The following is a 25,667-nucleotide window of genomic DNA, read 5'->3' on the forward strand; positions in this document are numbered from 1 at the left end:
GAAAAAAACAAAAACAATTTGCAATAATAATTGAAAGAGAAAGTGAAAACAAAATAAAAAAGATTAAATATCAAACAGACAACGAATACATAATACTTGGAATAAGGAACAATCATCTATCTTTCGATTTGCTGTCGTTGTGGAAAGAGGAGCAGTTCTACCACCTCCACAACCATTGAGTGTCGAACGAAAAGAGTCGGTTTTCTTCTGCGTGTGGAAGTGTGGAACGACATAGGACAAATTCAAAATGTCGGATGACCAACGTCTGCAGCAGCAACAGCAGCAGAACCAACAGAGGAGACACAACTGCTGCCGTCTATGCTTGGCTCCGGACAACGAATGTATATCGATTTTAAACAGTTATGCAGCCGACAAGGAGCCCTTGGCCAGCAAAATCCATAGCTGTGTATCCATAAAGGTAAGTTGGAATACACGACCACACCCGTCCAATTTTCACGTGGACTGGGTATATGGCTGCGACTGCTGCTACTGCTGCCGAATACCAAAGCCAAACACGAGTGTGCCGAGTGACTGGGCAAACGTTTATGATAATTATACTCCATGATGAGGTGATGGCGAACAAAGTGAGGTTAGGTTGGATTTTGCATGTAGTCATCGCCATCATCACCATCATCTGCCTCCGCCGTTGTCGTCGTTGTTGGCTCATATAATTGCCAGACCCACATTTATTTTGCCCTCGTTTGACGTGTGCATCATTCGCCACATTTTGTCTCATTGCCATCGCCATTGAACGGACGGTTGGTTGTGCCTGTGTATTGGTAATCAATGGTAGTCGACAGGCAATCGGTCGTCGTCACCACCACTACTCTCGAGCCAAGCGAATAACCAGTCCATAGTCGTTCGTTTGATTGGTGGCTAGGTAACTGATTGACATGGCACAAATACAAACATGAGGTGAAACATTCGATGAAGATGACAATGAGTGTTTTAACTTCTTTGTGTCCAGTTCCGAGGAAACCTTTGGTAATCCTTAAAAACCAGATATGGCCATTAAATTGTGATTACACAATATTTTTAAATTGGACTCGGGGGTTCATGGTCCACCAGTTGGCAGTGTTGTTGTGAACACATTTTCACATTTGGACAAAAGCAACTCTGTGCCTCAGTCTCAGTGGAAAGAATCGATTCCTCAAATAGCTTTGTGGACTGCTTGTGTATGTGTGTATTATTTGCCTTGCTATCTCTCATTCCATGGTCGTCACACACAAACATTCGTTATGTATTCATTTTGGGCCTGGAATCCATGCGTTTACCAAAGTGTGGTGTGGTGGTCGTTGCCAGCACCAACATCATCATCCCCACCATTGTTTGTCGACATCACCTTAGTCACAATGGCAGTTTTGCCTTTACCCAAGCACCAATGTATGCCTTGCCATGCCAGAGCCGTTGGAAAACAATATATACGCAGTAGCTGGCAATAGCTTCAATTGCGAAGTGGTTGTGTTTCATTGTAGTGGTGGTGGTTGTTAGCACAAGCACACCAAAATACAGCTCGGAAACGAGTGACGAACTGCTTCTTACCTAAGCACGTTTACTTTTTGTGTGTTGGGATTTTTGTTGCTATTTTTTCATTGGTGTTTTGTTGTTGCTGCTGTTTCGAGCAACTTGACTGCTAGTATTCCACGTCCATGTTATCTCATGGTGAACCAACCTCAGTGTAGATATTACTATTCTTGCTGTTTGGCTGCTTGTCCATTTGTTGGTTTGTTTGTTTTTATACTCCGCCGCCGACCGACCGACATGCCTGATGCTCTGAATTTGTTGTTTCTATTTTATTTTTTTCTCCTAATTATCGCATTTTTTGTTTTGATTTTTTTATTCGTTTGAAGAAGCAATGTGAAGCTGATGACATATTACCACACTACAGCAATTTTTGGTGACACTCAAATAACCTGGCCAAATGAAAGACGACTGTTCCATAAAGAAAGTTGTTGGAATTTTATTTTTGGGGATCTGAATTATTATAACCTCAAATTTTGTATGCTTTGTGCAGATGGGTTCATTCCATACAGTTGAGAAACATACAGACTCAGTTTTTGAATCTGCTTCATGGTTTGATACTTGACGTTTATGGCTGGTTTCCATATGCAGGTTATTCATTTGAGGTTATGTGAATGACTAAGCCATCACATGAATATGTCGAGGGAGGAGTTAGACGATATGGCCGTACAAGGTAGAGTTTTTTATTTTTTATCAAACACATTAATTAATTAGAAAATTACTTATTTTTTGCAGAATTTCAAAAATGGAATCATATTTGTAATCCAATTCATAATTCTAAGTATGGCCATTCTTTAACTTATAGTATAATTGAATGAGAATGAATTTTACTCTAAGATAGTAATATATTTAAATTAACATCTATAAAAGGGACAAGAGGAATTGTATTTGTTAGAAATTGCACAAGGAAATGCCACAAAATATTGACTGCAAAAGATTCACGACATCTCCGCATTGACGAGGCTATCGTAAGGATATTGAAAAGTACACAGGCCCAGATTTGAAGTGTATTTTTGAATTATTACTCAGTTTGGAACAATCTCTAGAATTCGGAGGTAGTAAAAATGTCATCGACACAGTTGACTTGTATTATTGAGATATTATGATTGTTAGCTACTACGGTTGTTATCAAAATTTCGGCAGAAGTTGTAGGATGGTCTGTAGACCATCTAAATAACCCAAGATAAAAGTACCGAAGTAATTGTATTAATCAAATTGAAATCCAAGTAATCTGGATCGCAATCTTTGAACGAATTCAGGTATTAGTATTGTAGGGATAATTTTTGGTTTCCTTGGACTTGTAAATTAAAAACAAAATGCTCGATTGTAAGCTGTATGCTTTGTGATTTAATTTAAGCCCAAAATTCCTAAGCTGTTGATGTAGATTGTCTTTAGTTGTTGTTGTTGTAACAGGTTGGCTGTTTATGAAAGTTCTTTCCTGTGGAAAAAACGTTCGTTACAGCTGTCGCTGAGTTGACAATCCCTGGCCGAGTCGAACTCGGGTTGTTCCGGAGCGTAGATCCGATTGTCGTGGGAACGATTGTCTTTAGTTGTTGTTGCAGCTTTTATTGATATGTATTTTCAATGCCCAATTTGACTTTGCATGTGTGGTTTGCGTAGTAAGGATGGGGTTAGGTTATTCGCATCCAATACAATTTGAGGTGGCTATTTCAGCCTGATCTCAGTTGCCTCAATATCTGCTGCAATTCTTTTCAGGTCAACATAAATATTATTTTTATTGAATAAATCTTCCGATTTCGAAGTTAATACGAAGAATCAAAATATATTCAGTGAATACCCTACCGCATCAAAGATTTTAAATACACTTCAAATTCAAAGCCATTTCTTTAAGTGTATTCACTTCCTTCCATGCTACACATATTGAAAGGCAGCTGTTACACATTGAATTCTCCATTGGCATCACTTAACATAAGGCTTTCACTATTGCAGATGTATTGGTGTATTTGAGATTTTTTTTTCGCATTTCCTTAGACACTTTCTTACGCATGTTTCTGTTCGTTATGTTGGCCCTTTGTTGTCATACCCATTACCATGGTAAATGTGTCAGTACCAGATGTTGTGTCTTTTACTGCTTTTGCTGTTTTTATTGTACTCTTTTATTCTCTTATGCAGTTCATTTTAGTAGTTTCTTCCAAAAAACGAAATGCCCTGTTTGGTTTATCACTTATCACTTTAATTTCGTTTTTTTTGAACTTTTTTCTGTTGTACAAAAAAAGTTCACCTGTTTGGATGTACATGTTCGGTTGTTTAAAAGGGAAATGCTGTCGAACCATGTCATCCAGCTTTATTTGGGGTTTTAGCTGACAATATCTTTCTAGTAAACAGACTAGTAGTAAATGGAATTGGAAACTAGAAATCATCAGTCTTCCTTATAACCGACATATATGGAGTTTAGGATCTCAGCTCGTGGTAAAGGACATGTTTTCACGATAAATTAAATAGCTGACAATCTCTTTCTAGTAAACAGACTAGTAGTAAATGGGATTAGAAACTAGAAATCATCAGTCTTCCTTATAACCGACATATATGGAGTTTAGGATCTCAGCTCGTGGTAAAGGACATGTTTTCACGATAAATTAAATATATGTTTTTTTATGGACGATGACCTTATCGTTAAATTCTATGACTATTTGTCTCCTCGCTGAACACTCGATATGAAGCACATGACTATGAAAAGTAGATTTCCGATCATAGAGGGTTTACCACGTTTCGGTAAACCTCATTATTTGGTATTTTTCCGAATTGTAATTAGATATTTTGGTGATATTGGTTTTGGTATTTGGGGAGTATGGACACGTTTTGTAATTTTATATCTGATATTCTCACTGGATAGAAGATCTCCTTTCTAAAAATTATCAATATTGGCCCACTTCGCATTATTCGGTATTTTGGCGGGTTTTTATTGATACGATTTTCATACGAATTTGGCTCTTATTTGACATGTTGCGTTTTCATTGGGTTCAAATCCTCCTACTCAAAATTTTCAATACCTGTCCTCGTTTTGGTACAACTACGAATAATGGTTCCTCATTTTTGGTATTTTGAGGATTTCGGTATATTAAGGTTCTGGACCAATTTTCCAAACTGTGAGTCTGTCAAATTGAATTTTTTGACTGCAATGTACCACTTTCTTCATATACCAAGCACGATCAACATTTATATATTTGATACATATCATAAGATTTTTTTTATGTAATTCCCTGTGTAAGAAGTACTGGTGTTCTGATTTTCGCCAAATAAAAACTCACTTCTTTCGGATTTTTGTTATAGTAACTTGTATGTCGAACCTGCAAAATACATTACCATTATGACCCAGTCCATTTATTTCATTCTCTGATGTATGGTATCATTCTCTGATGTAGTGTACTATTCCCATTCCACAATATAAAGGATCATTTTGAGGTTTCTTTAAACTCTTTATAATTGAAATATATAACAAATGGGCATAACCAAGTTTCAACATCTTTAAAATTTGTTTTGCCACGTTTCCTGTGTAATTTCCAAAAATGATGGAGAAATTGTAACCTATGACTCATGGTACCAATCTATTAGTCATAATGGCAATTATGATAATTCCTATACATATCACTTATGTGACTCAAATACAACATAATAGCCTTAGATTTAGAATTTAAAGCAACGCCTTTTAAGAATTTGAAATTAATTTTCAGTAATGTGTAATTTATGCTACCGATTTTTTCGGCTACCTCAAAGCAAACCTACAATTCTTCACCATTATAATTATAAAGTAGCTGTGGCAGCGAATGCCTTAACCTATAATGATTTAATTAAAATAATATTACAACTCAATTATAAAATCGCGACTAACATATTTTTTCAATACTGGCCGAGTCGTCAGTCAGTCAGTATGTATCATTAATTGTTTTGTTGCGAACAATTAAATTGAGTTTTTTTGTAACAGAACAAAGTAAAATCAATTATATCAAAAACTGTTTAAGGGATATTGACTCCAATTAAACCCATGCCACCACCACCCACTATACACCATCTTGAAATATACACAAACACACACTCATACGTACACGTACATACATTAAGGATGCTGCAAAAATAATCGCCATAAACAATTATAGGATTCAAAGTCGAAAAACAATAGCAATGAAATCTTTTGTAAAATTTCCTCACACCTGCTTTGGTGTTGTTCCTGCATCTGAGGCCAACAAATATATGTGTATGTAAATAACTTCTTGGGCAGCAGTAGTCCTGTTAACGTCAACTGCAGCGACAGCAGCAGCAACAACGGCAGTCATGCAAAATATCAGCACTTTCTTAAGAATAATTTTCCCTGTGGACAAAGGCAACCCGCCGACGACAACAGGGTATCATTATGAAATATCTTCCTCTTTTGGCCAATGATGTTGTTGATGATGGTGATGAAGCTGGACTTGGGTATGGGGTAAGGTGAATAAACCATTTGTTGTTGGTAACCATCAAAATTGAACAGTAGCAACAACAACAACAGTATATAGGCATATTTATGCACACACACAAACATACAGTAGTACATACAAATATTTTAGGCACATACATTTATATGGAATCATGTAGTGTTGCTGTTGTTGTTAGGTGTACAGTGTACCATGTTCGTGTTTAGGTATATGTGCATATATCCTGTCTTATCCTGTAATTGTATATGCGTGTGTTTGTGCAGCATCCTCATATAGTCTCTGGTGTACAATCAAACATACATCAATAATGCTTCATTTAATACATGACCGACCAACATGTACCACAATAACAACACCACTTCTCTGTCTGAATGCCTCAATGCATTTCAATGTGTTGTGTATTGCCCCTGACCCCCGCCCCCACCTACCCACCATATTACTCACCTCTTGCCATTGCCTGCCATTATTATTATTTTATTTTGCGTAAAGAATATGAATGTCCTTCTTAAAGAGTTTGAGTTAAACATTTAATGAGCAAAATGTTGATGGTCATAACATCGTTACTCCATTTAGCTGATTATTTTACGGGCAGCGTTAATATTTTTGCAAGGGAATATCAATACTGATTTGATGATGTCTCTAAGATAAATTGGGGGAAATTTAAGGACCAATTTTGATTTTTCTTTGATTAGAAGCAAATATTGGATGATAAAAAAAGGTGGTGTTTTTGTGTTAAAGAAAATAATAAAGAAATAAATAAAAACTAAAATGAAAAAATAATACTAATAAAATAAAATAATAATAATAAAATAATAATAATAATAATAATAATAATAATAATAATAATAATAATAATAATAATAATAATAATAATAATAATAATAATAATAATAATAAAATAATAATAATAATAAAATAATAATAATAATAAAATAATAATAATAATAAAATAATAATAATAAAATATTAAATAATAAAATAATAATAATAAAATAATAATAATAAAATAAAATAATAATAAAATAATAATAATAATGAAATAATAATAATAATAATAATAATAATAATGAAATAATAATAAAATAATAATAATAATAATAATAGTCAGATGGACGAAGCTAGGAAGAAATGTAAAAAAGCTATAGGAAAAATGAAAAAAGCTACAGGACCATATCATTTTCATAAAATACTGCATAATCAAATCACATACTGGATGCCCACACGAACTATATATTTAGGATCTTGCATCGATGCTGGGCTGTTGGCATAGACCTTATCTTTCATGTGGAACCAATTGCGATCACATCCTATAGAGGTAACACTGCCCGGCAGATAACCCTTTTCCCCTTTCCCTTTTTCCCGGTAAAAATCCATATAATCACCGACATCTAAAGAGCAATGATGTCGGTGATTATATTATTGTTTGTGGACTAGTGGGTCAATTTTGGTGTGAAGTGTCCCAAGTCACTCCTATTGTTACTTTGAAGGCAAGGTAGTACTCTATCTTTGGTTAAAAGCAAAATAATAAATTATAGATGGAACTGTATTTTATCAACATTTGTCTCCGGAGGAGAGATTGTAATTTATTATTCGTATTCACATAGACAGGCACACTAGACACTATCATCGCATTTGGACATAAGAAATCTCATTCTCTATTTTCACAATAGAGAGTAGTGAGTTCAATGTACCCGGCCCGGTAGATTTTGAAGTCATTGATCATTTTGGATATAAAGTACATAAATTGTCTTATGAACCGCTTAGCTATTGGTATCGACATTCTCGAACCCTTAGTTGATAATCTGAAGTTTTTTTAATATATTAACGCCATAATTGTCAATAGTTCTCCTAGGCATCTTCCAGGTACCTGAAAAAAAGATAGAATAGAAGAATGTGGATATCTTCTGCTACTCGATATCTAACTGGATCCAGATTTCCCTGTTGCCGGTTTTTTTCCACAGTTCTTACGGGTTACACCAATGAAGTAGTGAAGTGAAGAAAGACTGCGACCCCTCTCGAGCAAGCTCATCAGAAGTGGATAGTTAGAGGCGCCATTCTCGGCCCATCTTATCGGCGATCATAGGATAAACTCGGCCATTTCCTGTGAGACTCTCCTCCAAGACCCGCTGATTGCCCGCGACTGTTTATATAAATTCACAGCTATCCAAATAATATTATTGGGTTTTCCATTAACAGCAACCTGTGGACGCGACCGATATCATTCGTGGACGGAAAATGATTACGAAAATATCATAGATCTGTAGGAAATATTATGTGCTTAAATGTTCCAGCTCTTTCCTAACCTCACATAAGTAACAATGATCCACTCTATTAAGCCTTTGTGGCCCAATGTTGCCCACAGGCAACAAAATGTTTTAGAGCTTTTATTTACTATGCAGCTAGTAGATATATATTATTTGGATTTCATATGTTAAGACCTGATTAGGGACGACACGTATCAAAAGAAAAATCCAAAAAAAAACAAAATTTTCGTATAGTAATAAGCTTGTCAATATAAAGAAGTGGGTAAATTTGTGTAGAGTACTAATTTGTATATAGAGTCCAATTTTTTTAAATCGCTTCGTATTCAAATGGTATGAATTATGCCATCAGAATTATTTTGGATTCTTGTAAAAATGAATATAGAGAATAATTTAAAATGATTCTTCTGTCGATTTTGCATTTGGTTTTCTTCATATTGGACTTTAATTTTTCCGAAAGAATGTACTGTATCTCCCGAATGCAAGGATGTATCGATGTTAAATTTTGTACATATCCTTTTTAGGATAGTTGCATTAAATCAGTGAACAGAAATTTGTTCTAGGATTGCGGAAAAAAATTCGGGGCTCAAAGGGTTAATGTCCCAATCGGAATTTGATCATACAGTGAGTTTATCTGATGTCCTACAGTGAGCCTTTGTGAAAGCAATAAGGTAGTTCTCCGTCGAGAAATCTCAGGGCCGATCGATTTTGAAGTTCTGCACCGAGGCTTAAGATCATCTTTTGATCTTACGAATGGTTTTCCGCCAATAGTGGTTATGATAAATTCAGTTTTGATAAGCAACACATGCTTTTGCTCACTTAATTTAATTTATATATAGGATTATATATAGGATTACGCTTATATTGAGCCCACGTGCCTCTTTATTTTTGCATGCAGGTTAAATTCGAAGATGACCTACATCGGTCTATGTTTAAACATTGTCCCTATATAACGTTATATTCGGTTTTCGGTATTTTAAGAACTATGAATATTATCAACAAGTTCTTCGAAATTCGGAAATTTTCATTTATAATGTTGTTTTTTTAATTTTTTGGTTCAACATTACAACATTTTTGACATTTATTTGCACCAACAGCTGGGCCGATGCGGCTACCTTATTACATATACCTTGTTTTAGTCAAAGGCAAAAATCGAAGAGTCTACCAAATCGACATTTGGTCCTGAGGCAAATATCGAAAAGTCTAAAAGACGATTTTTGCGCTCGACTAGATATCCCTAAGAGGTAATACCCTTTTTCATTATTTATATAATTTCCGACACGTTTTTCGAACAAATTGACTGTTATTTAATATAGATTCAAATTTTTGGTATATATTTATCCCCTTTATAATGTTTCAGTCAAATTTTCCAAGTGGGTTTGGAACTTCATTGCCAATAAATAACATTATTCCTATTGTGGAGGTTATAAAAACTTCGAGACGACACTTTTATTCTTCCTTTATCTCATCATATTTTTGGAAAACCAATAAAACATTTGTAAGTTCGGCACTATGTAAATATTTAAGCTCATGTAACCTATGCAAACGTTTGTCCAAATGCAAACACCGCACACACACATGCACATAAACATATCTGAGATTATTTTGGAAATGTTTGTATCACTTGGAGTAATGACAAATAAATGCCAATGCATCTGAACCTGTATGTACCTACCCGCCACCTTACCAGCCTACCTTTATGTTTACTAGAGGTGCATGTGTGTTTGGCTACATACATATGTACGTATGTACATGAACAACAAAGGACCATTTGTTGTATATACTTACATACAATTGTATGTAGATATATATACTCGATTGGTGTACATAAGAGGCATATAATCATATACTCTCAAAGCTAAGGAAATAATTAGAAAGATGTTGCATTGAATGGAATGAGTTTTTGGGGGAGAACAACAACAACAACATTTATATTAATTAAATTTTAATTTTTAATCGAAATTTTATAAGTTTCTTATTAAAATGTTATGTACATAAGTATGTATTATTTCGATGTTTGAGTGTGTATTTTTGAGATTTTTTGCTGTATTTTTTTAAATTTATATGAATATTTAATTATTTGATGGAATGCCAGTAGAAAAAAACCTATAAGAATAAATTGAGGATATTGGTGCAAATTTCATGGCTAAGTTGAATTTGCTAACGGATTACCACAACAATGAACAATGCCAGAAAACATCCTGGATATTAAGACAAAAGGATAATTGCGTTTAAAACCTGATGAAAAAACTGTAAAAATAAACTGATTCAAATTTAATGGCCAATTTGGCTTGAGTAACTGAGTACCACAACAATGAACTATGTCAGGAAACTTCCTGGTTATTCAGTGACACCAAAATTTGGTAATTTTTTTGAGTTCCCTTTGGGATGCCATCAGTGGTTTAAATGTCTTGTTTGGCTATTAAAAAATTACGACACTTTTATTCCTTGCTTTCCTTTTCAATTCCAGCGATTGAATTGCAGGATTGAACTGCAAGAATTCAATTTTCTTAGATAACGATTTAAAATTTAATTATTTTTCTAATCAAAATCCAAACGTATGTGTATACTTTTAAGTAGTCACCTGAGGTGTTTTAATACAAATCATCATGCATATGTAAAGGATTCTTACAAACGCATGCATACATATATACGTCTTTTCGGAAGTACAATAATTAAGGATAATTCCAATGGGTGGTGCTCGTATTACTCCATCCTTTGCAATAACCCTTATATAAATTAAACCCTTATACATGTGTACACACACGCAGAACAAATACAATCAGCCAGAAGATAATGAGATGCCAGTAGCCAGTATAGTTAGTGTATGGATATAAGAAAAGTACAAGCACTTATGAACACATACACACATTCGCATATACACACACACTTTAATGTACCAACTTTAAGTATAATTGCCCAATTGCATTTTACCAATAAAATGCATTATGATGACTCTTCTCCCTCCAAATGCATCGAATCGAACCAAAGAATTATTTCCCAAAAATTTAGTGAATACAGAAAATTCGATTTTGTTGGGGTTATGTTTAGTTCATTATATTTATTTTTTATATTTAAGTATAAAGCCATAGCCAATTGATATTTTAGACAAAGTTTTAAATTTCATGTCATGACATAGCCTCTTTCTAGTATCACTTCGAATGCAGTTGGCAAATCTCGAAATACTTATATGCATAAGGTACCTTACCTTCAGGTGAAGAATGACTTTATATGGTTCGTTATTTGGAGGTGCTAATTCCGTTTTGACGATAACGGAGTTATAGGCCCCAAAACTCGCTGACTGTCCGTGACTGCTTATTTGGGATTTACTCTCTCGGCAATCTGTGGACTCGTCCGAAAGAATTCAACTTTGGTTTCTCTATACTGAGAGCTAATTATATATCTTTAATGTGTTTACCCCAGACATGTAATCTTAGCAGAAAGTTCTGCCAGATTGATTTTGAGGTTCTGAACCAAGCTTTCTCATCTCGTAGCAGATCTTGCGGATATTCGTGAAATTCCTCTTGGGGAAAATCGGTTCAGATTTAGGTCCCATATATATACCGTATACCAAAGTCCCTATTTAACTTTCGATTTGCACGAAATTTCGCACAGCGTATTGAATAAGGTCTGGAATGATGTGTGTTAATTTTCATGAAAATCGGTTCAGATTTAGACATAGGTCCCATATATATTTTCGTCCGATTTAAGGAAAATGGTTCACCAAAGTCCCTATATAACTTTTGATTTGCGCGAAATTTCACACAGCGTATTGAATTAGGTCTAGAATGATGTGTGTTAAGTTTCGTGAAAATCGGTGCGGATTTAGATATAGCTCCCATATATATTTTCGCCCGATTTAATGTAAATGGTGTACCAAAGTCCCTATATACCTTTCGATTTGCACGAAATTTGGCACAGCGAAATGAATGAAGTATAGAATTATGTGTGTTAAGTTTCCTGAAAATCGGTTCAGATTTAGATAAAACTCCCATATATATTTTCGTCCGATTTAAAGTAAAAGGTGCACCAATTTCCCTATTCGCTTCGGTTTTAGATATAGCTCCCATATATATTTTCGTCCGATTTAATGTAAATGGTGCACCAAAGTCCCTATATATCATTCGATTTGTACGAAATTTCGCACAGCGTATTAAATTAGGTCTGGAATGATGTGTGTTAAATTTCGTATATATATTATCGTCTTATATATATTATGTAAATGGTGCACTAAAGACCCATAGCTAGGCCGATTGACACAACGTACTGAAATAAATATAATTTAATCTTGGGCAAGTTTCCTTGAAATCGATTCAGAGTTAGATATAATTTCGACCTATTCATGTTAACAAATTTTAGCATAGGTTGCAGAATGGCATGTGTAGGGAATGATGTTAGTCGATTTACATATAGAAATCAAAACCACATGTTTTAGTTTGTTCAATTTCATGTCAATGTTCCTCCAAAAAGGCGACGTCTGTTAGGCTACATATGTAGAATATACCCAACATTACAAATTTCCTTACAGGTTTTTTGTTTGCTGATTTTTCCAGATCCAAAAAGAAGTATTCTTCTGTCTGAAAAATCTCCGAACCGACCATTTCCCTCATTTATTCCAAACCTTTTTGGTCTTGAATAACATATGATTTTATTAATTCAATTCAAATCTCTTCAAAATGTTCCCATGTTTTCCGTTTTATTTATTCCAAAACCAAATAGTTGTGTATATGGACGGACATACACACAACTGCTTGTTATATAGATTTGGATATACATTTACCAATATGGACATTGAGTAAGGTACACGGACAAGTCTCATGTGCAAATTTTATTTAATATTATTCTCCTTATATGGACAAATCACAAACGCACCCATGTTCACCATAATCAAAGGAAACAATGTACACACACAAACACACTTATATTTGCAAGAGGTCAATGGCATTTCATGTGTAATTACAATGCAGGCAGGCAGGCAAGGCAGTACCAGGATGTGTTGTATATGTGCTTGACTAATTATTGGAAGACATTTAAGTATAGTAACTGGCAAAATTATCTTGGAATAATTTTGTACATCATTATATATAGTTGGAGTATGGGAGGATGGAAGGCTAACTCTAAACACCAGAGTGGGAGTTTGCTATTTTGTGATGTGATCTAAAGAAAACAATGTAAAGCTAATAGGAATTATAATAATAATGTTCATGGACTTGGAAGTATGGGTATATTGCATATCCTCTTCTTCCACACCATGTTTACATGAAACATATTGTTATTTACAAACTCTATTCATATTTATATAGAAAGCCGTTGTTAGCTTAATTGGTTAACTATTAGCTTTTATATAATTTAAAATAAAAGGTTAGAGCAAAGCCATAAAAGTATAAAGATACGAAAATTGTTACGTCAATAATTTCCATTAGATGGCTTTTCCTCCGTTGTTATGATATCATAACAGTAGAGCGAGTTGTATATTGTTACAACTTTTTAAGTGATATATCGCATGCTTATAAAGTTAAAACATTAATTTTGAGCGCAGATTTCTGATTTTATTCTTAACATGCCTCTATTATGCTTGAGTCCCTCTACATTTGTTTCCGTAAACTATTTTGTCAAAATGCAATTTGTCGAGTCTTTACGATTTTACGTCTTTGGTTAGATTTTTGAAGTTCTTTGAAATAATATATAATCCAAATCGTTTATAACGTCACCAATATATTGACATCCAGAATTCCCGAAGAAAGTTATTCACTTTATTTCATATTCCTCATTACTGCTACGGTTTATTGTGACCAATTTTGCAGGTCCTTTGGCCATCTTTATAAACGATGGTGACTGTAATTATGCTTATTAATGTGACTTCAATAAACTTAAGATCGAATAAGTATTAAGAATTCATTTTTCTTCTTCAAAAAGAATATAGTATACAATTTCCAAACAATATTCTAATCCATTCCTTTCCCTCTCTCCCTCTTTTCAGATATCATCAACGGATACTTTGTCGTTACGCATTTGCCACGCCTGCATAAGTTACCTAAATTCATGGCAATCATTTAAAAATCGTTGTTTATCTGCACAAAATAAACAACGTTCCTGGCTAGATGGTGGCTGTTCATCACCACAAAAGACAACAAAATCAAATGCTGAACAACAACAAGCAGTATCAGCAGATAATCAACAGCACAGCGATGAACAGCAACAACAACAACAGCAAAAGGATGAACAATCATTGGCCTCCTCCATATTGGAGGGTATATCAACGTTGAAAAAACGAAAATCATTAACAGTCTATGTGAGTCAAAAACACCAACAACAGGTGTCACAAAAAGATCCAACTTGTCAAGTTAAACATTCGCTACAAGATCAATCACCATTACCGCTTTTATCCACCACATCGCCAATAATCAAACATCCAGATCATCCAGCAGAAGTTATGGCTGCTGCTCAAACAACAACAACAGCAGCTGCTGCTGCTACATCTCTGAAGCCATTGCTTCAAACAACCAAACGTCGTTACACACGGCATAAACATTCTTCTCAACGCAAAGCAGTTGATACAGCAAATTTGCAACGTTCTCAATTTAAGCAAAAACAAATACATTCCTCCTTAACTGCTACTAATCCTTTAGTAGCAGCAACATCACTTTGTAGCAGCGCCCCAATTGCTGGTAGCAAATCGAAACAATCCAAATATGGCAAAAAACATGGACGACAACAACTGCAATCGTTTGTCATACCGGCAATTCCTTCCACAGCGTTGTCCTTAACTACCGCTATTGCTACGCCCGTCACAGCTACCGTTACTTCATGTTCAGCATCCAATATATCGGCCGCCACATCGGCCACTTGCTCCAGCGTAAGCCCTCTGGCTTCTGTCGCCAGTGACGTTACTTCTATAACGTCGGCTGTCGGTCTTGGTTTGGATGTTGATTGTTTGATTGCTGGTGGTGGTGGGACATCGGCGGCAACATCGTCGTCTGCATCTGCATCGGCTGCTTGTTCAAGCGCTGTCCAACAGTTACGTTTGTTTAGACGATACTCCTATAATGTAAAAGTATCGTACATAGCGTATCATGGCCTACAAAACAAAACAAAAACTAAATATTTAATTTTTACTTTTTATTTTGTATTTTGTAATATCTCTCTAGATACCTAGGAACGCAATGTTTTGGCTAAATATGTTTGGATGGATATTGTTTTGGTATTATACTATGCCAAAAGTTGAAATTCAAAATTTTGTTGAATACTTTTTGCTATGGAATTTGTTTTATGAAATGAAATTTTTTCAGTGCTCAGTTTGTTTTTTTACTTTTCTGAAGTACATTTTTCATTGGAGCTAGAGGACTGATAAGAAATATTATAATTTTGATAAAAAAATTGCCTCTTTAGGTATTATTTTCTTCTAAGAAGAACAACCGAAGAAAAAACATCGATGAACTTTTGATGAACTCCACACCAAAAGCTTTTAAAAATTCAATTTTTTTTTGACAAAAATTTCAAACTATCCGATATAAATGTGAGGTGGCATAATACCCTCCTAGCTAACAAGTGTTATGTGACCAAGTCCTCCTAAACAGTCTATTTATATTTTTAGAGAGGTTCAATGTATAGATTTTATTATTCAGAATGAAATTTAGAGCAGCCGCATTAGCGCTTCTGATAGTTCAAGTCATACAGAAGCTAACTTAAGACAAGGATATCAACGGTTTCACATCTAAAGAAGCATTGGAGAGAAAGTCATTTCGGAGGTTAATTTGCTATTAAGCTATAATTCTAACTTGAACAGTGGGAAGGAATTTCTTTGGATCAATGTGGAAGGAATTTCTTTGGTGGTAGTAGCCATCATTGACAAACCTGACTCCAATGGGCGGATCAGCTAGAATTATTGATAATTGACCGCCACCTGAAGATCTTTCTCACGATCGAGATTTATCAAACACGGCTACAATTTGCTGGGAATATCCTGCAAAATGGGGCCAACTATGTGTATAGGAAGTCTGCTGACCAGTGTTACCGCTGGGAATTTGAAAAAAGTTGCACAAAAGGTTGATCACTTGAAATACAGTCGCACAGAAATTTTACAAATCTTTTTAAATTGTATATAAATTTTTCTTTATCCCCTATAAGAAAATTCAATGGATCTTGGAGCTTTTTTTCACAGTATTTTACCATCTTTTATGGACAGCTTACAGGATTGCCCAATGGCTGTTATTATCATAAAAAATAAACTTGAAATTGAAGTTGTTTCTTGAGTTTATAGACCAAAGACAAGTTTTTACTGGCAGAACTACCTGATCTGTTAATTTCAATATTGTCTGCTGCCACTTTTTTATGTAAATAATTGTACAACCAGAGAAAATATTTCAATTCATATGGAAAATGTGCTTCGAAATTAAAAAAAAAACGAAGTAGCATATTTTTTTGGCTCAACGTAGTGTAAACGCGATAAAATAAGTTTGTGTATATTTAATTGATATTTTAAATAATCTCAAACTATCTTTACTTAAATTATGCCTTAATATTCAAATATATATTTTATTCTTAAATACAATTTCAGCCTTTACCTGCGGTACAAATTAAGGATGAACCAATGGATGCAGATGATGAATACAATAATACAAAACAAAACGATGAATCAGATGAAATGGTTGATCCAACTATGTTCTTGGAACGTACAGCCGATGAGGGCGAAGAACCCATTATGGTATGAAATTCGATAACACATTATATTTTTTATTTAAAACTCTATTAAAACTCTTTTTTATAATTTTCCAGGATTCTTCGACAGCCTATGATTATGATAACATCAGACCACCTGTTGATTTACCAGCTGGTACTGTTATACGCATGAGTACCAAAGAAGCCGCTTGCCGTGCATGTAATTTGAAATTTTCCACCCGAGCTAATGCCAGAAGACATGAGAAAAATCTGCATCCACATTTGTTTGATACACTGGAAGAGAATGACACAACGCTGAATAAACAAACGGCAGCACTGAATGCTTCATTGGAATTGCAGAGAGCTGTGGCGGCTGCTGTTGCTGCCGATGCCTGTAAACTGACCGGAAGTGGTGTAATAACACCACAAAAATATCGCCATGAAGTTGTTACCGCCTTCAACAACTCCTGTGAAGTTGGCTACGACTATGATAATCCTGAAAAATATCAACACTTACTGACAGACGAAAAAATCGTATTCCTCCAACAAAACGATGAATTTCTACGCCAATATCAGGCAATGACATGCCGTTGTTGTAATCGTTTCTATACCACCTACAAGAACTTTATGGCTCACATGCGTAAAAAGTACCTTACATTACCGCGTAATTGTTGTTTCAATTGCCTGAAACTGAACGATTCGAAGGCATTGTTTATATCGCATTTAAAGAAACGCAATTGTATAAATCTGCACAAGGTATTGCATAATCTTATGTCGAAAAATGCCAATTTTGCGGCAGCTGTTAGTGCCACTGTGGCAGCAGCACCCGAGAAACTGAGAGCCAAAGAGCTGTTGGTAAATAAAATGTATGAATGTAGATTATGCCCGAAAACATTCCGTTTGAAATTGGAATTCCGCACCCATGTCTATGATGAGCATGCCGAGGCCCAACGCAAGGATATCAACACAACACAGTGTAGTTTTTGTGGCATTGATATTGAAGATCCGGCTGAACGTAAACGTCATTATAATAATATGGATTGTATAGTTACGTTACGTTGTGTTACATGTGATACGAAACATGAAACGCAACAGAAATTTATGGAACACGTTCAGGAGAAACATATGGCCAATTTTGGTGAATCAACACAATTTGGAATGGCGAATGTGGATAATTCGCCGGGAAAGTCATCGAATATGGGAGGAGGAATTTGTGGTAAGTTGTGTTTTTAGTTTTAGATACTCAAAAAGAAGCAGAACGATTAACTAACTTCGCAGTCAATTTTTAAGTCTGTGAATCCAGCATCATCATCGGACACTATTTTACATACTTTTTTGTTGTTGCCATTGCTTTCACACTAACGTTTCTCCCTTTTTAATTCTTTTTTCAGGTGCCTCATCAACCGATGAATCCCGCAATAGTTTAAATGTTAGTCTTGTAAATATCAGCCAACCGAAATATTTTTCACGTATGCCCCAGGCATGCCCAATATGTGGCCAACAATATAATAACTATAATAATGTATTGCGACATATGGAATCCAAACATCCCGATCAATTACCGCAAACATATAAATGTGTTAAATGTGGTCAAGGTTATCCAAGGCTATCGAATCTACGTGAACATATGGTTAGTGTTCATGGTGCAGACAAGGCTCGTCACACTGGATTTGAATATATTGTAAATGCTGATGCTGTGAAGGCGGCCACCGATGGTGGTAGTTCGACGGGTAGCAACACACAATATACCGGGCGTTATGATTATGTTATGAAGGATTTAATGTCGATAACAAATGGTGGGACACTGGGTAAGGGTGGGCTTTGAAATAAAAAAAAATATTTTTTTTTATATACAAAGTTATGGACATGGTGTTCATGGTGCATTTATTAATAGGGAGTTTAAATTAAAGAATACAAATTAAAATATATTTCTTTGTTTCTTTACAGCTGATGATGATGCCGAATTTGAAAGTTCCGCGAAGAAAATGCGTTACGATGGCCACGGTTCAAATGGTGGTACACCAACTAATGCCAGCCCTCGTGAATGCCCCATTTGCAATGCTGTATTCGCCAACAACATTGGCCTTTCGAATCATATGCGTTCCCATCAAAGTGCAGCCAATAATAGTTTCACATCTAGTTCCAAATCAATAGGTGGTAATAGTTTATTGCATTCGACTCTCTCATCATCCGGAGGACCCCAGGCAATCCTTAAGAAATCCCTAGAACAGGCTGCCGATCGACGATTCCGTAGAATGCGCTGTCGCATCTGTCAGAGACGTTTCTCATCGAAGAAATCGTATCGTTATCATATGTTAAATGATCATCAGATACGTAATGTTCAGTTTATCAAATGTAAACTGTGTGATGCTGAATTTGCCTATGAGAAGGGTCTGAAGGTGCATATGTTTAAGATTCACAACACTTTGCTGAAGGATGATATGATCATTAAACAATATGAATGTGAAATATGTTCTATTGTTTATCGTACCGATGTTGAGTTGCAACATCATTTGGCCAATGTCCATAAGAAGCAGGGAGTTGCGGAACGTAGTGTTTCAAACGATGGTGATGACTATAATATGGATGAATCGGTTGGCGGTGGTGGGGCAGATGCTTCGGCAGCTGATTTGTCTGGTATATCTACTCCCGTTAGTGTTAGCGGCGGAGGTGAGGGCAGTTCTGGCCCGCTGTATTGGTATCAATGTAAATATTGTCCCTCCAACTTTAATACCAACAAAAAATTGGCCATACACATTAATTCCCATGATGAATTTGATTCCAATGATTATTCCTGCAAGGATTGTGGCAATGTGTATAGTGGACGTAAAAGTCTTTGGGTAAGTTTCCTAAAAAATAATCAATATTCCCTTGCCAATTTTAATTGATGTCTATCTCCCTTTCTTGCAGGTACATCGTTATAAAAAACATCCTCAAATACCCGAACCATCTGAATGTGTTTTATGTAAAAAAGTCTTCTTCGACAGTCAAATGTTGGATCATCACATACCGACATGTAATCGAAAACCCATTAATTCAGCTGCTAATGAAGGTGTCGCTGGCGGTGCACAACAGTCTTCTGCCTCGTCGGCTATTTATAAACACAAAACCGGCGATGATGAAGACGACGATGATGATCATTCACGCGATGCTCCCGATGCTGATACGATATCCACAAATTTACAGCAAACAGCAGCTGCTGGTGGTAGTATGAAAATTAAACTACCAGAAGTTGCCTGTACAATATGTGGTGCCCGTTTCACAGATCAGGAACTCTTCGCCAAGCATATACAAATGCACGAACAAGAGCTGTATACAGATAATCCTCTGGCGGCAATGTTCGACACCGGTCCGGCCGATCCCAATCAATTTTATATGGATCGGGTTAATGACAATGGCGAGTACGCATGTGATTTGTGTTCAAAGACCTTTACACAAATGACAGCATTTAAAGTACATAGGAAATGGCATTTCAGAGGTGATAACAAACAGGTGAGCTTTTGGACTTGTGCAGTGAGGCTTTGATGTAGTAGTGAACCAAAAAAAGAAAGTGCAACGCGCGTATTAGAAATGTCCTTTACATACACAAACACACACAAGAAATGTTTGGAATGCAACAGTTTTGGATTAAAATTTAATTGTTTGTCATGCCTCCTTAAGTTTTCAAGGAGGAAATAATCAAAATTGAATATCAAAATTTAATGGAAAATCCGATTGGATTTAAATTGCTCGTGGCTTTGATATAAAATTTGGATAAGATGTTTGGGCGACATTTTTTAAACGATATGACAATAACGTATTTGACAATAATGGAAATTAGGGATCACCCTTTTCAAATAGGCTTTTTAGTAACATATTATTTTCTCCAGACAATTTTTCTACTATGGAATCTACTTGTTTGGAAAGGTTTAAATATTCTCCGATTGATTTGAAAATGTACCATTTATGTTCGCAAGTTTGTTGAAATCTTCGGCATACCTGTCTCATATCTGATTGAATTGAATAACCGTAGTGTTGACAGATTAATTCATAAACATTCTTATACAACTGAGCTTCAACTCGAAATTCTTTTTCATAGGTTACTTATAGATCTTTATGAATAGATTGAGCGCCCTTTGAAATGACTTCTAATTATTTTATCTTACTGTTTTTCTTAATGTTTTTTTTTTTTTATTTCGAAGAGGATATTATGCTAATCTATAGTCTGTAGAATTAAAAAGAGACTCTCAAGGATTTCATTATTTAAAATTGTTCATAATCCATGTTAGATTTACATCACAAGCAATTTTAAATCCAATTTTTCTTATTCAATTTATAACACAATTTTTCAAAATGTCTTTAATAAAATCGAAAGAACAATATATATTTTTTTAAATTATTACAAATAATAACTACCTTTTATTTTCCATTCATCGTCTAAATTGTGCTAACCAAAACAAATGCAAGAATACTAGCATTTTTATGTGCATCAACCAAGAACCAATCAATGGACATTTTCTAACCCACTAATATACTTTTTTCTGGATAAGTGTTTTGCCTCCACACCAGTCACAAAAATTATGATGATCTTCGATGCACCACAATGTGATGGTTGCAACCATTCCAATAAGAATTTGTTTTCATATATTAGTTTTGTTTTTCTCTCCCCTTTTCTTGTCTCATTTCCAAACAGAACGATGCCGATCATCTATCAGCGAATCAAGTCCACAACAACAACAACAACAACAGCCTGCCGCACAGCAAATCAGCACAACAGAATCAACACCACCAGAAATCGAACAACCATCAACATCTACTGGGATTACAAGCGGTGGGTTTAATGCCGCGACATTCGATCAATTCTTCAACGTCGCATGTCCTGAACCGATCCCAGAAACGCAAACGAGAACTTAAATGCCAATATTGTCCGTCCACATTTATTAGCAATAACAATTTACGTCGCCATCTCTTCGAGTTGCATAAGAACGAAATTGGCAATCTACCCGAACCACCGAGAATTGAATGTGATCCACCGAATATGTGTCGTAAGTGTAATGTCAAATTTGAATCGAAAGCCGAATGGATAGAACATAAAGTGGGTGAGGCCAGGGTTATGAAACCATTTGGACCATTTCAATGGGGTTGTGATTTGTGTGGTGCCTATGTGTCACGCAAAGAGAAACTTATTAACCATCTGCATAATCACATGAAGGAGCAGGTGATAGTTCCTGTCGAATATAATGAAGCCGGACAACAGAAACCTCAGCCGCAACAAAACAACGATAATTCAGAACAACAGCAAAATCAATCCGCCCATGAAGTTCACGAATTTAAGAAGATTAAATTACCTGGCCTGCAGCAACAAAAGCCCATGGTTCAAATGGAGGATGATTCCCGCGACAGTGCCAACAAAGACCAATATGAACATGATGATGATGACGACGAAGATGGCGAGGACAATGAAAGAGAAGGACATGTGTCAAGTAACAACAATAACAATGACAATGTACGACAAAATGCCCAACAACAACAATCGTCCTATGCTGATGATGATGACGACGACGAGGAGGAGGAAGAAGAAGAATTGGAAGAAGAAATACTGGAGGGTGAATTCGATGATTTAGCTGTGGGTGCCCAACAGACTGTTGGTGGCGAAGAAGATGAAGAAGTAGATGAGGGCGATGATGATGACGATGGTGAGGATGATGATGACGATGAGGATGAGGACGACGATGATGATGACGAGGATGATGATGACGACGTGGATGGTGAAGAAGTCGATGAAGATGATCATGCAGCGTTGAGGCAAAGATCAGCACCACCAAACGTTCAACAATCAAAAGCGCAAATGCAACAACAGCAGCCAACACGTCGTACAAACGATTCCGAAATGGATGATGAAGATGATGATGACGACGACGATGATGACAATGATAGCGATGAGTTTGACGATGACGATGATGCCTCATCAACGGAAAATCGTAAACCCAATAATGTTGTTGCCAATGCCGTTGTTAAATCCCGTTTCTCCTGTGATCTCTGCCAAGTGTATTTCGATTCTCAGCCCGAGCTGCAGAAACACGTTAAAATGCATTTTCTCAATGGTCCCGGTTCCGTGACATTGACCGGCATTAAAACCTCCAAATCATCCTCATCCTCTAACAAGAGTCGCAGCAGTAGCAGTGATGTTTTAGCAGTCACCTCATCATAGAGCATACAAGAAATCATCGTACAACAACAACCGTATTTAAGAAAATTTAGAATATAATTAGAATTAATATTATTATTATTTTTTTTCTGTTAATGTGCCACAAAACAATCCACTAAACTAATTAAATTGTTTTTTTTTTCTATTCCATTAACAACAAAAATTTCCATGCAAAAAAGTTGAAAATGGAATTCCAAAGGAATTTTGAAAATTCCAAATTAAACTGGAAACAAAACATGTAACTGAATTTCTATCCACAATAAAAACACAACTATTCTGAAACTAGTTTTGATAAAAATTTTAAATTTTTATTTAAAAGGCCATGTTTGTTGTGTGGCTGCTCAAAGGGAATTTGCTGGCAATTCACAAAGCCATTGATTTTAACAAAACAAAAATCAGTTTTTTTTTAAATTTGTTCAAAATTATTCTTAATGTTGATTATATTATTTACTTTTTAATTCCATTCTTTTTAATACGATGTAAATGAATTGCCATAAATAAGTTTTGTTCTTTTCAATTAAAAAGCAAAAGAAAAGCAAATATTGTTTTTGTAATAATTAATGGACGGATTTTCCGCTACCATTCTATGTAATGTTCAAAATTAATACACAACGTTTTGGTTTACATTTTAATCGCAAAAATAATTATTATTTTTTCTTTTTGATTCTTTAGGCTTTTTGTAAATAAAAGATCGCCTAAAGCCAAACGAATCCAAAAGAAAAACCACCCAAATCTGGCAAACGTTACAAAATCAAATTATTGTTTTTGTTTTCTTTATCCATAGAATGTAGTTTCTTTCGTTTTGTATTTATTTTTAATTTAGTTTCTTTATACTTTCCACACATTTTACAAATATAGCTTATATATTATTTGGTCATTAACATACAATATTTGAATGTTGCCTAAAAGGGATATTGTAGTTTCAAAAAAACTACGATTTGAAAATCATGTATTTTTACTGGCCTTGTTATTTTTATTAGACCAAAGGATAAATTTATTTGAATAGATTTCCAAGTTGTGCCCAATTTAAATTATTTTTTTTCAATTCTATCATAATCGGATTATAATCAGTAGCCACAAACACAAAACTAAACATTCAATTATTTATAATTAAATATAAATACAAAAAATACAAATTAGCATGTAAGCTCTCCTTACACTAAATTTATAAAATAAACAAAAAAACTATGAACCATAAATAAATACATACATCGTTTAAATACTAAATATATATAGAAATTTCACAAATAAAAAATACAAGCGTAAGCTTATTATGTTAGAAAAAATAAACAATAATATTTTTGCAATTTATTTAATATCAAAATGGGAGGGGGTTTTAATTAACTATGTGTGCTCCGCAAAGTAACACTGGTTTAGCATATTCATTGGTATTTCAATCGATGGTTCATCCAATTTGATTTCGCTACGTCCAGGAACCCAACGAAGACTACCTACACATATCACACAAAGATACTCCGCAGTTATGGCCGTCTGTTATTTCCAAGTTTTTCAATCAGTTTGGTCACATTCTTCATGTTAAGAATCTGTCAGTCAAAAAGTAGAATCTAGAATAAGTTGTGATTATATTATTTTAAAAGTACATTTATGTACATAATGAATGGCATGTATACCCTGAGCGAACCCGCCATGTTTTTGTTTGGTTTGTTTCTTCGAAAATCATCCCATTTCTAGTCAGATGGGAATGATTATGGAAGATGATCAAAGGAATGGGTGTTTTGAATAACTGAGAAATGTTGTACCAGTGTACTTTTTATATAAAGACAATTACAACTTATCTGAACTGCCGCTTAGTTGACCCTATCCATTTTTACGTATATGATTGTCAACATCTAAAAATCCGATATGCCAAACTACAACCTATATATGGGCAATATTGACAATTGTTTAATATTCTATTTTCAACAAAATCGGCTTTTTTGTTTTCGTAGTACATAACCATACGCGATCAAAATTTTGGTTGCTGCTCGCAAAAGTTACCCAGGTTTTAATTTTGGGCATAAGAAAAAAATCTTAAAATTACGCCGTTAACTATATTGATCAAAAACGGTGATATATGACTTCTTTCGTAAAATATGAATATGCAGATACTATAATAACCCCGAAAAGTTGCACATTTTCGAGAAATATGAGAAAAATAATAAAGATATAGGAGATTACGTAATTATTTCCATTACATATATTAATGGCATGTATCAATCTAAAAATTAATTTGAAAAATATGTACATAATCTAAACACCACGACAAATAAAATGATATCAAAATCACACAAGTCTGTGTAGCGGTTTGTAAATTACAGCGATAACACAACAAGATATTGAGGAAAATTATTTGAAAATAATGTCATAAATTTTATTTTTTAATTTTATAAAAGAAATTTCAGAAACTAATGTTGGGGTTATTCTTCTATTTTACCTGAATTTCACCGAAAAATTGACATATATAAAAATAATCACTTTTTGTGTATAAGTATACACCTTGCGATAAATCTTGGCGTCCAATATGTAGGAATAAATCATAAAATAAAACTATATTATGAAATATCAATTTTAAATTGCATCTAAGTCGCGTAATGCTTAAAATCATTTGAT

The 25,667-nt window shown here is 34.8% G+C and overlaps 1 protein-coding gene across 1 annotated transcript; it reads left to right on the forward strand.

Moving 5' to 3' along the window:
• Positions 1–214: 214 nt before the first annotated feature.
• Positions 215–23,081, forward strand: LOC133323374 (zinc finger protein hangover). Its single transcript, XM_061532308.1, has 10 exons — positions 215–418; positions 14,193–14,504; positions 16,770–16,916; positions 16,988–18,086; positions 18,262–18,678; positions 18,818–19,710; positions 19,781–20,362; positions 21,543–22,355; positions 22,422–22,545; positions 22,627–23,081. Exons 1-10 carry the CDS (start codon positions 248–250, stop codon positions 23,058–23,060), a joined length of 4,992 nt encoding a protein of 1,663 aa, XP_061388292.1. The 5' UTR covers positions 215–247; the 3' UTR covers positions 23,061–23,081.
• Positions 23,082–25,667: the final 2,586 nt, after the last annotated feature.

This window comes from Musca vetustissima, unplaced genomic scaffold, assembly GCF_032173495.1.
Source record: "Musca vetustissima isolate MV318-11 ecotype Yass unplaced genomic scaffold, APGP_CSIRO_Mvet_v1 utg19444, whole genome shotgun sequence".
Lineage (NCBI taxonomy): Eukaryota > Metazoa > Arthropoda > Insecta > Diptera > Muscidae > Musca > Musca vetustissima.